This window comes from Elephantulus edwardii, unplaced genomic scaffold (genome assembly GCF_000299155.1).
Source record: "Elephantulus edwardii isolate Elephantulus edwardi_28Jun2011 unplaced genomic scaffold, EleEdw1.0 scaffold00072, whole genome shotgun sequence".
NCBI classification, from domain to species: domain Eukaryota; kingdom Metazoa; phylum Chordata; class Mammalia; order Macroscelidea; family Macroscelididae; genus Elephantulus; species Elephantulus edwardii.
The window spans coordinates 978,493-996,302 of NW_006399822.1; the positions used below are offsets into that span (position 1 = coordinate 978,493).

At 57.8% G+C, this 17,810-nt stretch overlaps 1 protein-coding gene across 1 annotated transcript in view; it reads left to right on the plus strand.

The window, feature by feature from the left end:
• ZCCHC14 (zinc finger, CCHC domain containing 14) overlaps positions 1-17,810 on the plus strand; it is a 51,518-nt gene that overhangs the window by 29,208 nt on the left and 4,500 nt on the right. Inside the window, exons 3-8 of the mRNA XM_006888782.1 lie at positions 8,943-9,016; positions 10,188-10,259; positions 14,017-14,126; positions 14,496-14,590; positions 14,733-14,787; positions 15,154-15,436. Of these exons, the coding sequence (XP_006888844.1) occupies positions 8,943-9,016; positions 10,188-10,259; positions 14,017-14,126; positions 14,496-14,590; positions 14,733-14,787; positions 15,154-15,436 (689 nt within the window). The remainder of the gene's footprint in view (positions 1-8,942; positions 9,017-10,187; positions 10,260-14,016; positions 14,127-14,495; positions 14,591-14,732; positions 14,788-15,153; positions 15,437-17,810) is intronic.

The following is a 17,810-nucleotide window of genomic DNA, read 5'->3' on the forward strand; positions in this document are numbered from 1 at the left end:
TGTGGCTTTGATGACGTCTGTGCAGCAGGTAGGTTCCTGTGATGGCCGCTGGCCACGTTCTTCACAGTGTGGGGCTGTCTGCAGTGCTGCCAGTCTGCGGCTGCTTTTTCTGTTCACCTCGTTTCCTGCCCCCTCACGTTCACATCTTGGTGAGGACGTAGTAACAGCTTTCCCTTACTGTGGTTTAGTGTCGTTTGGGTGGTGTTTGAAGCACTTTCTGATTCCTCACATACACAATAAATCTCCTTAAAGACGCATTGAAAGCAAGTTAACAGAGCACTAGCAACCCTCCAGAAGGCTTAAAGGTTGAGATGAGGCGATGCAGAACAGGCCGTCATGCCTGAGGCCACTCCCAGCCGATACTGTCTGATTTCATAAACTCAGAGGTGCCCAGTTGTAATTAATGTATGAATATAAAATCAGTATGATTTGTAAATGTTCAGATAAAAAAATAATAACAATTTTTAAAAAAATCCTCTTGTGGGCATTGTTAAACGTCAATGAGCTACCTCTGGCTCATGGAAGTCCCATGCACGAAAGGACGAAGCCTCCCCGTCCCTGCCCCACAACCTCCCCGTCCCTGACCCGCAGCCTCCCCGTCCCTCCTCCCCGTCCCTGCCCCGCAGCCTCCCCGTCCCTGCCCCGCAGCCTCCCCGTCCCTGCCCCGCAACCTCCCTGTCCCTGCCCTGTCCCCTCCCCGTTCCTGTCTGTCTCCTGGAGGGTCTCCCTCCTTTTCACTGACCCCTGTGCTACCGAGCCTGATGTCCTTCTCCAGGGCTTGTCCTCTCCTGATGACACATCACATTCACGTGGTGCCGTCTCACCATCCTCGCTCTGATAAAGCAGTCTGGCTGTACTTCCCCAAGACCGTGTGTTCATTCCAGCAGAGCGTGGGCTCCATGTCCGAGGGTGGAGCCCTGTGGACCATGAGGCACCGTGGGGACCACGCGCACACCGGGTGGACCTCGCAAACACCACGGCCTGCATTGAAGGCCCGCTGAAATCATGTGATCATTACAGCTCGGCCAAGCCAGCAGCGCGGGAGCTTGAGGCTTCTGATTGTTTATGTCGGGGTCACATGGTCTTCTAAGAAATGCCCGCCTTGCTTTCCTACCACGAGGCTGTGGCCATCTTAGGGTCTCATGCTTGCCCCTGGATGGACCAGTGGGAAAATGGGCCTGTTTGTTTGGGGGAGAAGCATCTGGTTGATTTTTCAAACATAAAGAGGGACATCATGCTGGGTAGAGTGGAGGGACAGCGCAGGAGGGGAACACCCTCTATGAGGTGGATTGATTCAGTGACTGGGGTAATCGGAATGGGTGTGTCAGAGGCAATGAGATTGGCACAGGACAGAGCGGAGTTTAGGGCTGTTGTACATAGGGTCGTTATGAGTCGCAGGCAACTCGAGGGCACATAACAACAACAACAAACTAATCAGAGCCGAGTGATGACTCAGACCTGACCGGAGGGACGTCAGAGAAGGGGACAGCCATGATGATCCGTCGTCACACTCCTCCTGAATGCCCAGACAGAGCCGGGAGGGTCCGGGTGGGATGAAGCACCAGGCTTTGGCTTGAACCTGTGATAGTGTGCTGACTAGTTGGTCTGCACCTCAGGATCATCCCAGGGACAGAGACGGGCATTGACCGCACAGCCTGATACCTCGAGTGGTCATCTGCTCGGCTCTGAGTGTCCCTGGGCTCCCGTAGATGAAGAGGGGAATCCCAGAACACCTGATGGTGCTCATGCAAAACCTGTGCCTCAACCAGGAAGCTGTTGTCCACACAGAGCAAGGAAACTGGTTCAAAATCAAGAAAGGAATGCATCAGGGATGTATCCTTTCTCGATACTTTTTCAGTCTTTAAGCAGAACAGATCATTTGGGAGGCTGCACTTGATGAAGAAGAAGGTGGCATCAGGATTGGAGGAGGGTTCATCAGCAACCGGAGTTATGCTGACGACACAACCTTGCTGACTGAAACTGGGGAGGACCTGAAGCATTTGCTGTAGAAGGCTAAGAACTGCAGCCTTCAACAAAGATTTCATCTCAACATCAAGAAAACAGACACTCACCACTGGGCCAGTAGGCAGCAGCACGATGGATAGAGAAAAGATTAGACGTTGCTGATAATTTCAGCTCAAATCCACAGTAAACACTCTTGGCACAAGCAGGCAGGAAATAAAAAGATGAGTTGCACTAGGAAAATCTCTCCAGAGTGCTAAAGAGCAATGGTGTTAGTCTAGAGACTAAGGTGCATCTGATCCTGGCCATGGTCTTCTCAGTTGCTTAGTATGCATCAGAGAGCTGGACAGTGACTAAGGATGGCAGAAGAAGAATTGATGCCTTTGAGTTGTGCTGGAGAAGAGTCTTGAACCTATTGTGGACTGCTGGGAGGACAGACAGCTCTGTCCTGGAGAGGGTGAAGCTAGGCTGCTCATTGGAGGTAAGAATTTTGCAGCTCCTTCTCGCATAGTTTGGGCACGTGGCCAGGAGGGACCTCCTTGGAGAAGGACATCATACTTGGAAGGGTGGAGGCCAGCACAAGAAGGAAAGCCCTGGATGAGATGGGCGGACTCAGTAACTGACAGTGAAGTCAGGTGTGTCAGAGATGGTGGGCTTAGCTCAGGACAGGGCAGCGTTCAGAGCTGCTGTTCACAGGGTCGCTGTGGGTCGCAGCCGACTCGACAGCACATCATAACAGCAACAACACTCCCACGGACGTGAGCGATCACGGAGTTAAGTGTTCCTCGTTTGAATCCCAGCCATTTCTCAGGAGCAAGCTGCGGTAGTCCCTTCGGGAAGAGGACAGTCCCGGGCAGCTCTCCTCGTCTCACCGTGTCGCTCTGTGCAGAATACGCCGCACAGCCGAGGGCTTGGTGTTGAGCGGTGACTGCGTGGGGCTCCTCACGACGCTTCCCTGACACCTGTCATGGATCGTGTCGGTGGGGTGTCGGATCTTTTTATCTGAAACTTGAAGACTTTCCCCGGGATCCTTAGTGATGTTTTTGGTCGCAGAGGGGTGAAAATGGCGACACTGAGGGCATTGCGCCCGTGCTCATCTCGTCATGGTGTGGGTAGGAACTTCACGTGCTCAGTGGTGACATGCTAACTTCCTTGTAGCTTGAAGATGCAGAGACCAGAGCCGGGAGTGCAGTACGCATTGGGGACTGGTTCGTTCCGGGCCATCCCGGTGAAGTGGGCCTTACAGGACGTGAGCCCCAGTCAGGGTGGATTCCCGGTGCCAGTGAGGTGTGTGGACCCTGCGCGGTCGAGAACAGCCCTCTGGGACACAGCTCAGCAAGGGGCGCCCGTTGGCAGGGAATGGCACCCTGGACCTGCTCTGTCCATGAGTGAGGCGTCTGACCACACCGTCCAGTGAGGGCCGCCCGCGAGCCTGGTGACAGTCTGGTCCCGCGTGCTCCGGGGCTAGCTGCTGTCCGTGGTCCTGCTTCCTCTGGGGCGGGCTGGCCCTTGTCCAGCTCCTGCGTTGGGGTCACAGGGAGGCCCAGGGCCCCGGTCACATGGACAGGAGGCTTCCTCCGTGAGGCCGAGAGGCTGAGTCAGGGACGTTGGTGCCGGCACAGCCTGCAGTTTTGAGTGATAGTGAAGGAGCGCCTTGTGGTTCAGGTACACGTGGTGGCACCCTGTGCTCACATGGCCACGGGCATCCTCACCGAGCTCACGGGGTCGCAGGCAGCAACCTCCTACCTGCCGGGGGCGGGGTGGGGCGCACCTGGAGACAGTGCACACGCCTGCCTCGGTTCTGCCCAGTCCCACACACATGGGCCGGACTCTCCCTGCCTGGCCAGAAAGGGGGCCTCGGTGCTTTAGGTGGACTGAGAGGACACCCACAAGTCCAGCTTCCCCACGCCCCCTCAGGTCCAGTGTCACCTGGCTTTACGATTGGGGGCTGGCTCTGAGCTGGAAGGGCGATTGAATGCAGTTGTAGATTGTTGCTGGTTTCGTGAAGTAACTTGTGAGAGTGGAGGAAAATCCCTGTTGTACATCTTGACTGAGAAGAAATCTGACCAGGTAGAATTTGATAAAGGAAAAATGTGTCTTCCTGTTGGGATTTGTTCCCGTGACCCAGCCTTGCAGTCACCGCACTTTCCTGGACCCCTTACGCCCCAGTTCCCTCCCCAAATGGGAGCCTGCTTCTTCCCTCTCAGTCAGCCTCCTGACCATGGCCATATGCAGGTGGCCACTGGCGAGTGAGCCCCTCAGCTGCCCAGAAGGCCCTGAGGCTCTGCCTTGTCCTGCAGGAGGCAACCTGCTCCCCACTTACCGTACCCGATCCCTTTGGAAAGGCGCCTTTGGAAAAGTGCAGCGGGAGGGGAGAGGGAGTGAGGACCCGTGGGGGCATCGCGGGGCAGCTCTCAGCTGTGGGCAGGAAGGCGGTCAGTTAGAAGTCAGCAGGTTCCTGAGCAGAGACCACTCCGTAGGCAGCTCTTCCCGGATGTGGGTTCTCTGAGCCAGGGTCCACTTGGCCTGGAGAACAGCAGCGGGCTCACAGTGGGCCGTGATTAGAATCTGGGCGCGGGCGTGTCTGCGTTTTGTAAGCACAGCCGTGCTGGGGAGATTTGGGGTGCGAGTGCTGCTAGCACCCGGTTACCGTGTCGTTTTTGATTCCTGAAACCATCAAAACAGCGTGTCTTTGACATTTTCAGTGAGGCCGTAATCATGTGAACTTCAGTTTGTTATGTTTTAGTTGGTGTTTCCCGTGCTGCTTTTGTTTTTATAACCGTGGTCTTCATAAAGCTCAGAGTGCCCACTGACTTACTGTCCTGACAGCCTCCCCGGCACCATCCCAAGAGCGAGCTGTGGGACAGGCTGCGTAGGTGCAGCAGTCACCTCACCACCTCGCCGGGCCTCAGTGCTCGTCCCACAGCTTGTCACTGCAGGGTCTCAGGAAGTGCTAGGACAGCTGGCAGGAGCTGGCCAGGTCCAGAGCTCTGCTGGCCGTGGTGGAAGCCATGCAGAGGACCAGCGCGCTGTCCAGGTCATGGCGTCAGTGGTCCATGGAGCTGACACAGACAGGAGTAAGGTAGCATCGTGGACAGTGGAGATGCACACAGCTGACACAGGACCAGTGCGCTGTCCAGAGGGTGACATGGGTCACATGGTGTCAGTGGATAGTGGGGGTCCACGGAACTGACCCAGATTGCCTGGATCACACAGCGTTGTGGGTGGTGGGGGACGGCACGGTGAGCTGTCCAGCTCTGCAGAGGGGGCTCTGGTTGGGGGGCTCTGGAGCCCAGAGCGCCTCTTTGCTCTGCGGGCGGTGGTGCGCTGCCTGTCTGGGCTTCGGGTTTTCCTGTCTGGATCTGACTCACTTCCTATTCTCGGACCAGATGGGCTTTTAGTTTTTTTCTGTGCACTCTGATATTACTCAGTCCTAGCCCATGGGTGTTCAGTGGCCAGGGAAAATGCTGACCACCTTTTTCTGTGTCCAGAGCCCTGGGAGACAGGAGTGAGAGTGATGTCATTGTGGGCAAGTGTAGAAGAATTCTGGTTGGGGAGAAACGGAAGGCGTTTATGTGCTGCCGGTGTGACTGGAAGTGAGGAGAGACCCCCGAGAGATCTGAGCATGCGGGGGGTCCCGCCAGCTGGGCATACCACGCTGCTTTGTCTCACAAGAACTTTTTTTAACTTTTCAAAGGAATTCTTTCCAGCAAAGTGCTGTTTTTAGTTCATGCTGTGGTGAGACGGCCTCCACTCAGTTCTAGCTCCCAGCATGCTCTGCTGCTCTGGCCTGGCTGCCGTACCCTGCTCTGTGTCACTGCACCTCGGTGTCCATCCAGCTTCTGGGGATCACTGACCCTTCATCACGTGCTTTGAACCGCACAAGACAGGAGAAAGCACCTCTGACCAGCCCAGAGCTGACGTCTCTGAAGCCAGTCGTGCCTCCTCTGTCCACCCACTTCTGACACCAGCCAGCCCGCCTCCACCCCCCATGCCACTCCACTCCTGCTGACCGCTGTCAGTCTCTGCAGTGGCCACGCTGGACTCCAGCGCCGAGGTTGTGGAGACAGGGAGGAGCAGGTTGGGACGCGGCCTCTCGCCCAGAACTGCCTTTCCCAGCCACATCTGCACCGCAGGCCGTCTCCCAAAGCCCAGACCTGCCCCCAGGCCTGCCCACTGTGCCTTCTCTGGCCTGGCTGCATCTCACTGTCCTCACCTCTGGAGTTGGAGCCCTGTCTTGTCCCCGTCCCCATCTCTGTCCCTGTCCCCTGGAGGTTCTTGGCACAGGGGCACTCGATGACCCAAAGCCTTGCCAGCGCTCCCGGCTGCTCTTTGTAGCCAGTGCTGAGGGTTGCTCTTGTCTGCCTCGGGGTGGCTCAGCTGACCAGTCCGCTGGCCAGTGTTCTGTCCACCTTATTTGCATGATCTCACCGAGGGAGCTTCATTAAGTCATCAGCGAGCGACACAGTCCCTTCGGGGCCCAACAGCACCTCATTTCCACTGTCCGGGCTGCTTGATGGTCGGCGTTACAAAGACCACAGCTGGAAGAACTGTACAGTTGCTTGACTTTTCCCAGGGACTGACCCCCAAAGGGTGGGAGCCCCGCTCTCAACACCGCTGCCTCTAAGGAGAACCTGCGGGCGCTTCTTCGAGGCCAGGAGTGTCGCTCTCACAGCCTGTCGTCCATGGCGGTGTTCTCCCTTCTCAGGGCCTGGAGACGCTGTAACTGAGCAAGGAGCCCGTTGGGCCAGCCTGCAGTGCAGCTTCTTGCCAGTAGGCCACCCGAGCTCCCTTGGTTTAGGACATTTCAAATACTCCAAGGACAGGCAATGACCAGGAAAGATTCCAGATTTCAGAAGAAGATGTGGAAGGAGGGTTACAGCACTGCTCATTTCAGACAGAGCCTGGCTGACAGCAGAGACCCCCCAGAAAGCTGTTTATCTGTATGTGACTGACTTCACCTGTGGGGTCATAGTAAACTGTGGATAAAACGGAGAATGATGGGCATTCCCAAACACAAGCCGCTGTCTGCACAGAGGGAGGGCGGAGGCTACTCTGAGATTTCAGATCAAGAATGAGGTGCATCAGGAATGGGTCCTCTCACCAGATCCACTCACTCTGCTGAGCAAATAACCCTGAGAATCCAGACTACATCAAGACACAGCATCAGGACAGGAAGAAGACTGAACAACAACCTGCAATACACAGAGGACAGACCCTCGCTTCAGGATGAAGCACACCGCAACTTCAAGAACACAAAAATCATATGAGTGACAAAAATATCCAAAAAGTGAAATACCCCCCATCCCTCACGAGACCACTGTAGGGGACCCCATGATAAACGGGGAAATGAGGAAGTTGTCAGGAGCTTTTACTTTCTCTGTACCCGCAATCAGCGTCCATGGAAGCAGCAGCCAGGAAATCAGCTGGCATCCTGCACTGAGCAAAGGCCCGTGAAGGCCTCAGACGCTGCAGCCTGAGGCCGCCACCTGGAAGGCCCCCACCTGGAAGGCCTCTACAAGGCGCTATCTCAAGCTTGCTGGGAGGTGCTCCCCGTAAGTTCCAACTCCCAGCAAAGCCTGTCTCAGGCCACCATTTCTCAGTGCCTTGTAGATGACAGAACTGAATCCTTTGAGCCGTGGTGCTGGAGAGGACTGAACAGTCCATGGACTGCCAAAAGAGCAAGCAGGTCTGTCCTGGAGAGGGGGAAACCAAGATGCTCCTTGGAGGCAAGGTCTTTGAAATGCCATTTCACATACTCTGGGCATGTGGGCGTGCGGTTCGAACCCACCAGAGAGTCCGCTGGAGAAGGAGGGGCAGTCTCCTCCTATGCCAGTCGGATCTGACTCGACAGTACACAAGAAAGAAAGAAAAAGAAAAAAAAATCAGTAGTGAAAAGTCCTAAACCTAAAGGCTTCTGCTGTCTCCTAAGATATGTGTCTTCCCTGTTCAGTCTTCCTGAGTCTGGGACCTCTGGTGAAGTCCCTAATGCTTTGCACTGCTAACCATCAGGCCAGCGGTTCAGATCCCCCATCTGCTCCATGGAGAACACTCAGTGGTCTCCTCTCATAAGCGTTTACAGACTTGGAACCCTAGTGGGGGATCCCCAGCCCTGAGGGCGAAGCTGGCAGGTGCACATGGTGGGTGTAGAGACACGATGGGCAGTGCGCCCTCAGAGACCCGGGCAGTGTCCGCGGCTTAGGAGACTGCACGGCCACAGCCCTCATGTCTGCCGTGGAGGGCAGTGACAGTGGCCAAGCACCCACGTGATTGGTCCACTGGGCTGCTGACCAAAGGGTCAGCGCTCAGAACACCTCTTCCCTGCCCCTCTCGGGGAACAGTGTGTGTGTGTCTGTCTGTCTGCAGCCCTGGAGACCCATGGGCAGACCTTTCCCATCCTGCAGGGCCGTGGGGTGGCATCGTCCATTCGACAGCCTCTGTCTGGTTTGGGTACCCCACGGTGCTGGCTTCTTGTCAGTGGCGTCAGTTCACGGTGTCCTTTCTGGGAGCTCACAGCATGGCCCATGTCCCCAGCGGCCGTTCCCCATCCCCGTACGTCCCTGGAACACCTCTGTCGTTGCTGATTCATCTTCGCTTACTGTTCGGTTTAAATAGAAATCCGGCTAGCTGCCTCCTTCCCATTTTACTCTCCCGCCCCCTTTCCCTGGAGCTGCCCCCTCAAGATTCAGATACGGGGCGCACACGCACCCTCACGCCTGCCGCCAGTCAGTCGTGGACCTGAGCTGATTTCTGGAGAGTTGTACACTCTCTCCTGACACGTGTTTTCTGTTTGACTTGGATGTGGACTCGCCGGGCCTGCCTGTCGCCTTCCTGTTTGGGTCCCGCTGCGTTGATGACAGGCCTGCAGACTAATTAGCTAGTGACTCCGTACCATCGAGAGCTGAACTGTCAAATGCCCGGTCACCTTAGAGACCTCACTTCCTGTTTGTAATTTCGCTGTTTGTTTTTCATTTTTGCAGTGAGCGTTGAAAAAATAGACCTGAAGGGTTTATCAAACCCGAAAAACGACAGGAACATTGAGTGTTCGTTTGAGGTAAGGTCTTTGTGTTGCCATTTTAACCTGTCGCTTCTGAGGAGTGGGCAGACAGTGTTCACCGCCAGGAGACGCTGTAACTGAGCAAGGAGCCCGTTGGGCCAGCCTGCACCGGGCTGGACCAACACGAGGGAGCCACGCTCCGGGCTGAGGGGTCGGGCTGGACCGGTGTCGGGGAGCCCGGCCCTGGCCTGGGAGTCAGGCCTCGGCCAACATGGAGGCAGCTGAGCCCCCGGCTGGGTGATGGGCTTGCCTGTGCCCCGTGCAGGTCTCACTCCCTATGTGGACGCTGGGCCGAGCGCAGTGGCTGGCTCTTGAGTCCACCTGCCCACCTGAGGAGGAACAGCCACTTGGAGGGATAGCTCAGCCTCTGAGTACAAGGTTCCTGTTCCCGGGGGACACTTGACAGCCATTTCCCACTGGTTCTGGGTCACTGAAGGTGACAGTGCCGTGGAAATGGAGACGTGGCATCAGAGACACGCTGGGAGGGCTGCATCCCACGTGTGAGCGGCTGGGACCTGCATGGTGGCCGTCCAGCCGAGGGGCCCTGCTCCATACAGGCTGGCTTAGGTGTCCCTGGGGTCTCTGGTCTTCTCATGTGCATCTCACGCCTCCAGATTGTAGACAGTAGCTGCTGAGGCCGCTGTCTGTCTGATCCACGTGCTTCTGTAAGTGCCCTTGGGCACCGCTGATAGTCAGTGACCAGCCTTCATCTCTCCATCTCCCTCAGCTGGAAGAGGCTTGGGATGTGTCTGACAGGCCTTTCCCTCAGGGCTGTGGTGCATCTGCTCACAGGGGCACCTCTGGTGGGCAGGTGATTCCCCAAGGAGAGGTGGGACCTGGAGGGCAGTGCTGGGCACGCACGATTGACCTGGGACATGGAGGGTCCACTCAGACACCACGCTTGAGGGACAGGGGTGTGTCCACGCCCCTTTGAACAAGTCAGTGTGTGGACACTCCCTGGACGTGCACACCTTGTGCTAAGCGGCCCTAGCTGAGGCGCGAGTGCTCTAGGGTCATTGAGTGGTGACCTCACGAGTGCCCTGGGGGCAGCAGTGTGTGGTGACATCATCTTGTGTGTCACAGGGTCAGGGAGTGGTGACATGACGAGTGCCCTGGGGTCAGCGTGTGCTGGCTGGCTGTAAGGTTTGCCTGTCTGTTTGTTTTTAAGGTCTTGTGGTCTGATTCTTCAGTAACATCAGTAACCAAATCTCCCTCTGAAGTGACTGAGTTGATTTCAAAGGTAAGTGGCCCACAGACCCCATGAGGAAAAGCTCCAGCAGTCCCTCTCGTCGGGTCACTGTGCTTCCTGACTGGTCCCTGCTGCTTTCGGTCGCCCCTCCCAGCCAGCACCTGGCAAGAGAAGGGGGTGTGACGAGGGCATCTGTGCGGATCTACCCAGGGGTAGAGCGGCCCCGCACAACGGCCACCCAGTTCCACCTTTATCTGTTTCTACGTATAGCTTTTCCTTGAATCTGTGGCTCACCAGGCGGCATTTGATGCGAATGGGACCCAGAATCCCAGAGTGTGCGCGTCCTCCTGGAGAAGGGCACTGGCAGGGGCTCGGCCCACCGCTGCTTGCACCGTCACTCGGGAAGCCTTCACTGGGGGGAAGCCTTCCACTTGGGAAGCGTGCAGTGTGACGGGCGGGTCTGGAGCCGCAGGGCAGGCCCCGGCCATGCATCTGTAGCAGCCCCCATGACTGAGCGCCTCCCAGGTGACCCTTCCGTTCTTACACCGTCAGGCCTGCGGAGGTTGTGAGCCACACGTCCATGGGCCCTGTGGTCCTGCGCTCTGCTTTCCTGCTGGCGGGGTCTTCCTTTCCTCACTTTGTGTTTCAGTTTGGATCACTTCTGTTGCTGTCTTCAAGTTTAGAGGTGCTCTAATGGTGTAGGCTGGTAGCTTAGTGGGTAGGGAGCTGCGCTGCCAACCCGAAGGCACACAGTTCAGATCCTCCAGACACTGCATAGGACAAAGAGCGGCCATCTCCTCCTGTGCAGTGTGCAGCCTTCGAAGGCCCACTGGAGGGTCAGCTCTGAGTCAGTGCCGATTCACGTAGCTGGTGGGCTAATCACCGAGTTACTGACCAGAAGGCTGATGCTTTCGACCCACCAGCCGTTCAGAAGAAGCTGAGACGGTCCGCATCTGTAAAGAGCGACGGCCTGAGAAGCTCTCTGGCCAGGCCCCCCGTCCGCTCCGTGGTGCTGGATTAGATCTATCAGCCTGGTGGTGCGGGAGCGCTGCGGTTGCTGTCAGTCAAGCACTGTGTTCCTCTCTAACCAAAAATTTGGCCATTTGAATTCCCGGCTTACCCCAAGAGAAAAGATGAGGCCATCTGCATTCATAAAAATGTCCAGCCTTGGAGCCCGCGGACCGTTGTGCTCTGTCTGCAGGGGTGCTGTGAGGCATGGCCGACCTGATGGTAGCTGTTGGGTGGCTTCAAGTCGACTGCAGCTCACAGCAACCCTGTGAGCAGATCTGAACCCGTCCTCTCCTGAGCCATCATCGTCATCTCTGACACACGAGCCTGTTGTACGGTCACAGTCAGTCCATCCACTATCATGTCCTTCTGCAAGGACTGGCCCCTGCCAGCAGCATGCCCAAAGTATGAGAGACAGAACCTCACAACCTTGCCTGCAGAGAGGACTCTGGCTGCCCTTCCTCTAGGAGAGACCTGTCTGGTTTGGAGGCAGTCCATTGGCTGTTCAGCACTCTGCTCCGACCCCACAACTCAAAGGCATCAGTTGTTCAGTCATCCCTAGTCATTGTTGAACTTTTAAATGCTTAGCAAGTAATGGGGAAAACCATAGCTTGAATCAGGCTCACCTTAGTCTTTAAGCTGACATCATTGCTCTTTAGGACTCTGGAGTAGTCCCTGACAGCACCTTTTCCCTGTCCAGTTTATCTTTTGATGTCTTGACTGCTCGTTCCAAGGATGTTGATTGTAGATCCAAGCAAGATTAAACAGTTGACAGAGCTGGTCTCCATGTCTCACGATGTGACTTCTTGGCGCAGTGGTGAGGATTTCTGTAACACAGGTTGAAGGGTGGAGTCCTCCGCAGCAAGTGTTTCAGGAGTGTCCTTACTCTCAGCAAGCGAGGTTGTGTCATCTGCATAGTGCGGGTTAGGCGTCTTCTCCAGTCCTCACGCTACATCCTTCTTCAAGTCCAGCTGCTCAGAGGATTTGTTCGGTGTACAGATCGATAGGAAGAAAGGTTACTGCCCTGGCGCACACCTGTGTGGATTTTAAACCTTGCTGTGTTCTTTTGCTCTCTTGAGACTACAACTGCTTCGTCTTGGTTTCCTGTGAGCACAGTGGGGTATTTTTGGATGTCCAGTCCTCTCCACGTTCACCATAGTTTGTAAGCCACACAAATGCCTTTCAGGAGTCAGTCAAATGCAGCTAGGTATCCTTCTGGTCCTTTCTGCCCTCTGCCGAGTTCCACCTGACACCAGTGATAACCCTAGTGCCCTGGCCTCTTCCACACCCAGCATGGACGTGGCAGCATCTGGGTACTGCTCGAGCTGCTGACGCATGACCTTGAGCAGGTTTTCTGGCCTTGATAGTGACATTGTTGGATTGTTTCCCTGGTGGCTCTGAGGTGGTTTTGCCTTTCGTCGTGACGGTCCCTGGCATTGTGCTCGCCTGTGCCCGGCCGCTGGGCTGCATTGTCCTCACGAGGTTTTCTTCTCTGTGTGTCTGCGCCCTTTTGTGGAGTCCTACCTGCAGCAGAGTCCTGTTGCCCGCCCGCTGCGTGAATGCGTGCTGCTCTCAGAGTCCTCCCAGGTGGACCTGGCTGTGCCGCGGGCTTTGTTTCCCGGCAGCGCTTTGGCGTCTTCTGTGTGCGCACACGCACATGTCTTGTGGGTATGGTGGATTGCCGGCACCGTGTGTAGATAGACACAGGCATCGGTAGGCGTGTTTGTGCCCTGTGCTGCCACCCCCCGTCTCGGTGCTCACAGCCGCCTGCTGAGGCTGGCGACGAGCCAGGTCTGGGGTTTAAGACGCCCACAGGCCTTGGTCTCCTTGGCGAGGCGGCCGAGCCTGGCGTGTGGGTCCTCGTCCTGTGCCAACCCTCAGCATCCTGTCCTCTCTGGGGGGCCCTGGCCCTTAGCTTCCACAGGGGCCATTCTTGGCACTCCATCTCTGCAGGTTCCTGGGCCCGAGAGGGTCCCTCCTCCAGGCAGGGAGTCTGCGTTCACCTTGCCCACAGCCCTGGGTCTCTGTCTCAGGCCCACTGGTAGCAAACCTCCTGCCCCTTTCCCCAGAAACGAGGGCATCTCCCCAGCTCAGCCTCCCTCAGCACCCCGGCTTAGGCTCGGGGTCTTGTTAGGTGTCATTGAGTAGTTCCAGTTCACAGCAGCCCTGCGTACAACAGGACTTGCGGCCAGTCCCAGGGCCTGCGCCAGCCTCACGGTCTGCTGGGCTTAGGCCCCTCTGCCCATCCGGCCCCTGACCTTCCATCTTCCGTCCGGCAGCTCCGCCCCCTCCCCAGTGCTTACAGCTCCTGTCTGATGAGAGAGAGGGTCTAGGAAACACACAGGCCTCGTCACTGGCCCCTTCCCCACAGAAACACGTGCGGGGCAGTGGGCACACCCGCTAGGTGCACCTCCACGGTGGGTCCTGCCCTGCATCCATGCACTTGGCTACCCTCGGAGCCCGGCAGAGGTGGTTGTGTGGCCCTGCCTCTCCTGGTAGCCTTGGGCCCCTCTCTGATGGGCCTGGGCATGCTGACTTTGTAGCTGGCCCGGCTTTTCCCCATCTTCTGCTGGGAGTGTTCTCTGTTGACTCTGTCCATCCCTGGTCCTGATGCCCACACCCAAGCCATTACATGAGCATGTCACTCCCACATCCAGGCAGTGGCCAGGTGATTGCAGTGCCCTTAGTCCAGGTCACCCCCGCTTCCACTCTGCCAAGTGTCTGGTCCTGAAGCTGCCCCTGCGGTGCCAGGCTGCCCATACCGCCGGGTGTCCCAGCCCGCTGCTCTGGTCCCTTTCAGCTGTCTGCGCTGCACCCCGAGGAGCACCTGGACAAGTTCCCGCCATGCCTGGCCGGCCCGGAGTCCTTCTACCTGGAGCGAAGCCACATGGATCTGGACACGGAGCTGAGGTGAGGGCTGTCCTTGGGGTCTGGTGATGGGGGTGGACGCGGTAGTCACGATGGCTTGAGCCTTTCTTGCCCTTGGGATCTCCTCAGTAAGGGGCGTGACGGGACCGGAGAGACATGGGCGGTGGGAAGGGTGGTGTGAGGAGTGTCCTAGCCATTTCAGAGGGTAAGCCTGCTTGCCGCTGGGCCGATAGGAGGTGTCTGGGGCCTGTGGTTCTGTCCTGGCACCGCGGATATGCCTCTGTGGAGATGCCAAGCTGGCCCATCCCACCGGGCACCCTGGCAGGTGTCCCGAGGCTCTGCCTTCCTCTCTTGATGTGCTCTCTCCTCATCCCTTTCTCGTGCTCACAGCTTCCTCTCTCCTGTTTGCAGGTATTTGGCTTCGTTACCTGCTCATGTATTAAAAAATGACCATGTCAAGAAATTTTTCAGCACTTCATCTCCCACCCAACAGCTTCAAAGTCCAAGTGAGTGTGTCCAGGAGATGGGATGAGGGAGTGGGGTGTCCAGGGGACAGGGTGGGAGACCAGAGGTGTCCTGATCTGGGGGGATGGTGAGGGGCTTAGGGATCCCAGGCTGCACTTCCTCAGCGTGTCTGCTTGCTTCCAGGTCCCAGCACCCCCTCGCTCTCTAAAGTGGGCAGCATGCTGGGCGTGTCCGGAAGGTGAGGCCCTCCCGTTTCACATTTGGGCTTGGCGATGGGAGGTCTAGCGGGAGCACAGCTGTGCCTGTCCTGGTCTTGTGCAGCGTGCCTGGGGAGCCGGCGGGGCCATGACCTTTAGGGTCCCTGCCCAGTAACCACTGTTGGGCACCGCTGGGGCTGTGGGCAGGCGAGCTCGCTCGTCCTCCCTCCCCGAGGGTCTGGGACGGTGGTCAGTCACCTGTGAGTCTGACCATGCTGCTCAGTAGGCCGGCGGGCAGCCACGTGCCCATGGCCTTACCTGGCTGCCAGGCCATGCAGGGCTGGCAACAGCAGGAGAGCTGTCCCGCCTGGTGGCCAGGTGCTCCCACCTGTCTGCTGTCCTCGCAGACCCGTGTGTGGAGTGGCCGGCATCCCGTCCTCCCAGAACAGCACCCAGCACCACGTGCAGCACTCGGCCAACGCGGCCACTGGCCTGGCCCACTGTGCTCACCCAGCGGGCGCCGGCTCGGCGCTGACCTTCCGAGCCCCAATGGACGCCTCGCCCGCCATCCTGATGTCCTCTGGCCTGCAGAGCCCACAGACCCAGGAGCAGAACGGCATCCTGGACTGGCTCAGGAAGCTGCGTCTGCACAAGTACTATCCGGTCTTCAAGCAGCTGACCATGGAGAAGGTACGAGCTCCCACAGCTGATGGGCGGGGTTGCTGCCCCTCAGGCCGCCCGGCTTCTTCCAGCACATGGGGGTGGGCGGGTCAGCAGGGCCCCACGTCTGGAAGCAGGGTTAGTCCCACAGCAGCTGGGTCTGTAGGAGCCCGGGTTGGGGGAGTGCAGTAGCTGATGCTCACTGAGAGGCCAGTGATCTGAGCCGCCTGCCGTCCACCCTGTGAGGTCCTGGTGTGGACCCCAGTGCAGGCCGTGCCGCTTGGACTCGGCGTGACAGCTTTGGTGGGTGTGGAGGGGACCCCGGAAGGCCTGGTAGCTGTGTGGATTTGTGATTGACTCCAGACGCTCCAAGAGGGGAGGACGAGTCGGTCAGCATCCACAGGGTCATAGCCGTGGACACTGGACGGTTCAGTCTGCTCTGAGCACTGTGGGGTGGACGCTTGACAGCGTTGTTTGCTTCTCAAGCGAGACTGGCTGTGCGGGGTGAAGGACTCCCCAGTAACAGAGTGGAGACTCCGGGCACCCCAGGGGGCTCTTTGAGAGACTAGCACACGGCCCACACGATCCCCACTGACACTCTGATGCCTGCAGGGTGTGTCCGGGGAGCCGTGGGAAGAGTCTCAGATGTTGTCCAGGTGCCACTACAGGGTGGCCAGAGGTGGATGGGGAGGCGGGCCAGGTGTGGACGGAGAGGTAGACGGTGAGACAGGCCGGGTGTGGATGGGGAGGTGGCTGGGGAGGCAGGTGGGTGTGGACAGTGAGGTGGACAGTGAGGCGGGCCGTGTGTGGACAGTGAGGTGGATGGTAAGGCGAGCCAGTTGTGGACGGTGAGGCGGGCCAGGTGTGGACGGTGAGATGGATGGTGAGGCGGGCCAGGTGTGGACGGTGAGGTGGACGGTAAGGCGGGCCAGGTGTGGACGGTGAGGTGGACAGTGAGGCGGGCCAGGTGTGGACGGTGAGGTGGACGGTGAGAAGGGCCAGGTGTGGACGGTGAGGTGGACGGTGAGAAGGGCCAGTTGTGGATGGTCAAGTGGACGGTAAGGCGGGCCAGTTGTGGACAGTGAGGAGGGCCGGGTGTGGACGGTGAGGTGGACGGTAAGGCGGGGGCCAGATGTGGACAGTGAGGTGGATGGTGAGGCGGGCCAGGTGTGGACAGTGAAGTGGACGGTAAGGCGGGCCAGGTGTGGACAGTGAAGTGGACGGTAAGGCGGGCCAGTTGTGGACAGTGAGGAGGGCCGGGTGTGGACAGTGAGGTGGACGGTAAAGCGGTCCAGGTGTGGATGGAGAGGCAGATGATGGTGGACCAGGTATGGGCAGTGTTTGTCTTCTGAGCGCCCTCTGCTGGGCGAAACAAGGACGTGCTTTTTCCGGTGACAAGCTCATTAATTACGGAAGCTTCAGTTGAACTTGGACGTGAAACCTCAAGTTTGCATGGTGAGATGGCATGTGTTGAGGGTACGGCTGTGCTCCTCGCGCCCTGACCGGGCTCCCAGCAGGTGCTGCTGTGAAAGGCCTGTGTGCTCATGGCCAGGACAGGTCCCTGCACTTGCCCATGGTCCTTGATGTTGAGGACAGATCCTCAAGAGAGGGCAGTGCCCCCTGCAGCCTCGTGTTCCCATGGGGTGAGTGGGAGCAGGCCTCTGCCTGAAGGGGCCCACTTGGCCAGCACTCCCCCAGCAGAGCCTGGCTTTCTCATTGTTGGGGTGTCCCTTGTGAACACTTCTTGAGTACCATTTCCATGACGTCTCTTTTTAGGGAGTTTTGTGTAATATGGGGAAGCTGACTGGTTTTCCTGTCAGCAGTCACAGCGTTCCATCTTGTATGTTCGTTTTCAGTCCTTACAGACACCACCCTCGTCCCAGGCATTATCCATGCCCCTCGTACACCCCATACACTCACTCCTCCTTGGGGCTCTTCCCCTTCCTGCCATCACAGCTTCATCCTTGGCCTAGTGCTGTCCTTTGACTGTCCTGGGGTGTGGGTGGCCCCCTGGGGAGCACCCTAGGAGCATCTGCTGTGTGGCTGAAAATTGAGTCATGGGGTGAGTTTGGCACAGGCTAGGATGGTGACTGAGCGAGCCCAGGCCTGGTCTCTGTCATGTTTTTGTCTTCTATTCGTTTCCCACCTCTCCGTCCAGGCCCCTGTATGTGGCCCCTTGTGCTGGTCAGTGGGGGTAGCCAGCTGCCAGGCTCTTCTGCCCTCAGGGCTGTGGGGCAGAGGCTCCCGGGAGCTGTCCGTCCTGTGGATAGAGGGTCTGTGTGTCTGCGTCTCTTCCCTTGGTTCTGAGGAGGGAGAACCAGCCGCTGCCCTTGAGTGGCTGCTCCTGAACCTCCGTGCCCTGTGGGGCCACGTCTACCACGCTGTGCACGTCTGTGCTGGGCTT